At 45.3% G+C, this 5,518-nt stretch overlaps 1 protein-coding gene across 1 annotated transcript; it reads right to left on the reverse strand.

The window, feature by feature from the left end:
* Positions 1 to 882: 882 nt before the first annotated feature.
* Positions 883 to 5,518, reverse strand: LOC135336924 (uncharacterized protein K02A2.6-like). The gene has a single exon (XM_064532799.1). It carries the CDS (start codon positions 4,881 to 4,883, stop codon positions 1,062 to 1,064), a length of 3,822 nt encoding a protein of 1,273 aa, XP_064388869.1. The 5' UTR covers positions 4,884 to 5,518; the 3' UTR covers positions 883 to 1,061.

The raw sequence follows: 5,518 nt of genomic DNA on the forward strand, positions 1-5,518 counted from the left end.
TCTGCATGGAGTAGGATCCCAGTCAGCAGCAGGAGCTATAATTCAAGCTTCTACTTTAGTGACCCTGTTCCATTGTTCCTGGTATATACAGCTTTCTACTTTAGTGACCCTGTTCCATCGTTCTTGGTACAGGATCACTTCAGTTATAAGTAACGCATGTGCAAGTTCTGTTCAAGCTACATTTTGCTCGCTTTTATTAGACAAAGGAGCTTTAACACCGAAAGCTGCCACTATCAAAAGTACTAACTTGTTGTGTGGAGGCTACTCATGCTGTAAACGCAGTGCTAGAACATCCAGGTAAGCAGACCTAGTCACAAGCTTCTTAGCTTTTGCTCGACAAAGAAGCTTTAACATCAAAATCTGCCACTATGTAAATCAAGATATTGTTGTTTGAAGGCTATCCATGCTGTAAACGCAGTGCTGTGACATCCAGGTGAGTAGAAAAGCCCATCACAAACAAACAAACAAACAAACAAACCAACAGACTACTATACCCGTGGCCGCCCACGCGCCTCGGGTAACAAACAAACCAACAGACTACTATACCCGTGGCCGCCCACGCGCCTCGGGTAACAAACGAACCAACAGACTACTATACCCGTGGCCGCCCACGCGCCTCGGGTAACAAACAGACAAACAGACAGACTACTATAACCTGTGGCCGCCCACGCGCCTCGGGTTAATAATCAATGTCCTTTGCTGTTTAGGCTTCACATCAGGGAAAAAGAAAAGTGGACATGGAGTAGCTAAACTCAACAAAAAGAGTAAAGACAAAACAGACTTAGAGCTTGTCAGTAGTGTAAACTTACTTCTCTAGAGTAATTCCCAGCTTCTGAGTGATCTCTAGTGAGCTAGAAACAGTTGAAATACAACCTGTGTAATACGTGATTCTTTACACTCTAGAACGTGGATGCTTCTAGATAAGATAAGCTACTTTCTCTTAGTATTTTAGTTCCACACATGGGCAAATCAATAGTGACATCATACATCACATGAGCTATCTATTACATAATACTACATCTCCCCTTCTTAGGGTTCATTGTTCTTAGTTCTCGATTAGTTCAATTCCGTGAAGGGTCGAATCGGTCAACTTCTCTTCGTTCTCTATGACTCCTTCGAACGGTTCTAGTCGGTTGTTCTGGTTCGCTGTCGTCTCCACTATCGTCTCCCCTGTCTCTAGGAGTTTCAATAAGGTTTCTTCTGTTCCTGCGATAAGTACCCTCTTGGGTCTCCACAGTGTACGATCGGGGTGCAACTTCCTCTGTCACTATTCCCTCGGACTCCCTATCTGGCATCCATACTAGGGTTCCTGGGTCCAATGGAGGTACATCTCTCACTCCATAGTGTTTGTCAAAAGTATCCTTTTGTTTTGCACGGAGTGTTTGTTCTTTCGTTCTCAGTGAGGCAGTTGGTATTTTCGGCTCTCGCATTTCTCTAGTAACTGGAACTTTCGTCCTGAGTCTTCTGTTCATTAGCAACTGTGCTGGACTGTATCCATTGGAGAGTGGCGTTGTCCGATATGCTAATAAAGCACTATAGGGATCCTTCTCCCTCTTCAATAGGCTCTTGAGTGTACCTATGGCTCGCTCCGCTTCGCCATTGCTCTGTGGGTGATAGGGGCTTGCTGTTATATGTTGGAAGTGGTAATTGTCAGCAAATTCCTCGTACTTCTTTGAGCTGTATTGAGGTCCGTTATCTGAAACTACTATCTCTGGGATTCCATGTCTCGCAAAGATACTCTTTGTTTGGAGGACCACTTCGTCTGTCGTGGTCTGTTTCAACTTCTCAACTTCCATGTAACGGGAGTAATAGTCAATAATCATTAGATAATTCTCCTTTTTCCATTCGAACATGTCCGTTCCAACTTTCTGCCACGGTAGGTCAGGGAATTCCGTAGGAATCAGGGGTTGGTGTCTTAGATTTTGGAGCTTGTAGCATTCGGGGCAATTCTTCACCAGTTCTTCTAACTGTTCGGCTAGGCCTGGCCACCATACTGATACCCGTGCTTTTCGTCGGCACTTTTCGATCCCTTGATGACCTTGGTGTATCTTATCGAGCATCTGGAATCGCATCTCTGATGGAATGATTATACGATTTCCTCGCATGAGTAGTCCATTCTGAACAGAGATTTCGGATAACACAGAGTAGTAAGGACGAATTGCTCCCGTTAGTGCTGTCCGTTCCGGCCATCCTTCTTTGCAATATGTTTTGATCTGGCTGCATGTTTCATCTAGCTCCTGCTTTTGTTTGACTTCTTCAAGCACCTTGTCTGAGGCTGGGAGGCTTCGCATTACTGCCTGTATGTAAGCATCTCCTTCTTGGTCCAACTGTTGGTCTTCCGTCGTTGGGAGGCCTGTCGGCGCTCTTGATAACATATCTGCAACTACCAGATCTTTCCCTGGTATATGTTCTATGTTGAATCGATACCGCAACATCCTCATTCGAAACCGCTGCACTCGGATCGGGAGTTCTTCTAGTGCTTTGACACTGAAAAGTGGCACGAGGGGCTTGTGATCGGTTTGGATTAGGAAATCAAGTCCTAATAGGTAGTCAGAAAATCGTTCACAGGCCCAGGTAAGCGCTAAGGCTTCCTTTTCGATTTGTGCGTACCTCTGTTCTGTGGGCGTCATCGACCGGGACACATATCCAACTGGTTTCAGCTCTCTTGTCAATTGTTGTTGCAAGAGTGTTGCGCCTAGGCCGTACGAAGACGCGTCTGCAGACACCACTGTCTTCAATGTTGGGTCAAAAAATGCCAGGACCGGGCTGGTTGTCAACCTCTGCTTTATTGTCGTGAAGGCTTTCTGCTGAGGTGCTTCCCACGTCCAATGGTTTCCTTTAATGAGGAGGTCTCTTAGCGGTTTCGTCTCCTCTGCCAAATTGGGGGCAAACTTGCTCATTTGGTTGACCGTGCCCAAAAACCTGCGGACTTCGCTGACACTTGTAGGGGCTGATATGTTTTGGATTGCTTGAATCTTGTCTGGGTCGGCTCGAACTCCTGACTCGTCCACGATGTGACCTAGGAAGGACACCCGGGTCTTTGAAAATTCACATTTCTCCTTATTTAGGGTGAGGCCTGCTTCTTGCAGTTTGCGGAGTACCTCTGATAATCGCTTGTCGTGCTCTTCCTGTGTCTGTCCATGGATCAAGATATCATCAATCAAGCAGACTACTCCATCTTTATCTCCTACGAGCTCGGACATCCGTCGTTGGAAATGCTCCGGGGCTGACGTTATCCCAAACGGTAACCTGTGAAAACAGAATCTGCCAAAGGGGGTTATGAAAGTAGTGAGCGGAATAGACTCGGGTGACAGGGGTATTTGCCAAAATCCAGAATTGGCATCTAGTTTGGAAAAAACTTTTGCACCTGCCAGCTGGCCAAGTACCTGGTCTACGGACGGTAACGGGTGTCTCTCTCTACACACACTATTGTTCAATCGTGTTAAGTCCACACAGATACGTACCTTTCCGTTTGATTTGGGAGCCACCACCATGCCAGCACACCAATCCGTTGGTTCCTGGATCTTCTGGATGACTCCTTGTGACACCATCCTGTCGAGCTCGGCCTTCACTCTTTTCTTGAGGGGAATTGGTACTCTCCTTGGTGTCGTGAGAGCGTAAGGTTTGGCTCCGTCTTGCAATTTGATCGTATATTCACCTTGCAATTTGCCTAAACCTGTGAAGAGACTTGGATGTTGCTCTATTTGGCTCTGTTTTTCCACTTGCACTTCTTCGATTCGTTTGACTAGCCCTAGTGCTTGTATCGCTGGCTGTCCTAGGAGTGGCTTGTGTAGGCGTTTTACCACGTACATCTCCTGTTCGAATTTGTTTCTCTTGTGTTTGAGTTTTCCCATGAAGTGACCCATCACTGGGATGACCGCATTGTTTGGGCCTCGGAATATTTGATGCACCTTTGAGAGTGTGGGGCTCCCTATCTTTTTGTACACTTCTTCTGGGATGAGGCTTGCTTCGGCTCCAGTGTCGATTTGGAATTCAGTGGGTTTTCCGTTCAGTTCTATCGAAATTGTCCACTGGTTGTCTCCTTTTGAGTGTACTGCTCCTAGGAACACTTCTTCGTCACTATCTTCATCACTATCATACTCTTCGTGATGAACTTTTCCAATGTTCTTTGTTCTACATACTGCTTGATAATGGCCTCTTTTTCCACAAGATCGACACTCGGCTTCTTTGGCAGGACATTGCTGTCTGTCATGGAGGGGCGATTTCCCACATCTGTAACAGCTAAGTTTTTGGTCGGGGCGTTTTGACCCCGATTGTTTCTGAAATTGTTTCTTCGGAGGTCCTCTGCCTTTGTGAACTGCCTGTACATTCTTCTCCTTGTTCCGAATCGCTGACTGCTGGCTCTTCACTGACTCTGCTTCTCTTGTCTGTGTAACTGCCTTTTGTAATGTCAGGTCAGGGTCCAGTTGGAGCTTTAGTGACAGTCCTGTGTCACGTATGCCTACAACAATCTTGTCTCTGATCATCTCCTCCTTCAAGGCTCCGTATGCGCACTTCTCCGCTTGAGCATAGAGTGCTGTTATAAAGACATCGACTGCTTCGCCCTCCTCTTGGATCCTTCGATTGAACATGGCTCTCTCATATATAACATTTGTCCGTTTGACGAAATGTGAGTTGAACTTGCCCTTGACAACATCATAGTCACCTTTTTCGTCTTCTGATAGCGTGAAAGAGTGGAATATATCATCTGCTTCAGGTACCATTGTATAAATGAGTGTGTTGACTTGAGTTATTGCTGTCCTGTCACTTAGTCCAGACGCACTTCGAAACCGCTCAAACCTTCGAATCCATTTAGTCCATTCGGTCGGTGTGTTGAAGCTAAATGCTTCAGGAGGAGTTACTTGATATGTGGCCATGGCCATCTGGTCTCTGCTTTCGTACGAATGTGTACTTCGCAACTGTTGTGGTTAGTCACAAAAAAGTAGCTTGATGCACTCGAGATTCGTTTTATTCTCTAAAGGAAGTGTATCTCACTGCTGCCACCATGTAATACGTGGTTCTTTACACTCTAGAACGTGGATGCTTCTAGATAAGATAAGCTACTTTCTCTTAGTATTTTAGTTCCACACATGGGCAAATCAATAGTGACATCATACATCACATGAGCTATCTATTACATAATACTACAACCTGAGTACGGAAAATATTCGCGAGCGCGAAATCATAGTTTCACCCGTTGACACAGGGCGGCCTAGTCGTTTCCAATCCCCTTCCTTAATCGTGATAAGCGCCACTGAACTGATCAACCTATTTAACTACTATGGTATCTTGTGCCAACTATAGGCACCAACACCCACTCAAGTCAATGGCCCACAACTACTGGTCTAGTGTGGCCTCTTGGCCATGATTGTAGCTCTATATAATTTTTTGAAAGTGTTTAATAATTAATATTTAATTTGTAAAGTAGCTGCATATTCAAGCGTGTATTGCAAAAATATTTTCTACATAGTATGAGTTTTTGACTGCATATAAAATTATACTTACCTGAACAGTAACT

Source organism: Halichondria panicea, chromosome 6 (genome assembly GCF_963675165.1).
Source record: "Halichondria panicea chromosome 6, odHalPani1.1, whole genome shotgun sequence".
Taxonomy (NCBI): domain Eukaryota; kingdom Metazoa; phylum Porifera; class Demospongiae; order Suberitida; family Halichondriidae; genus Halichondria; species Halichondria panicea.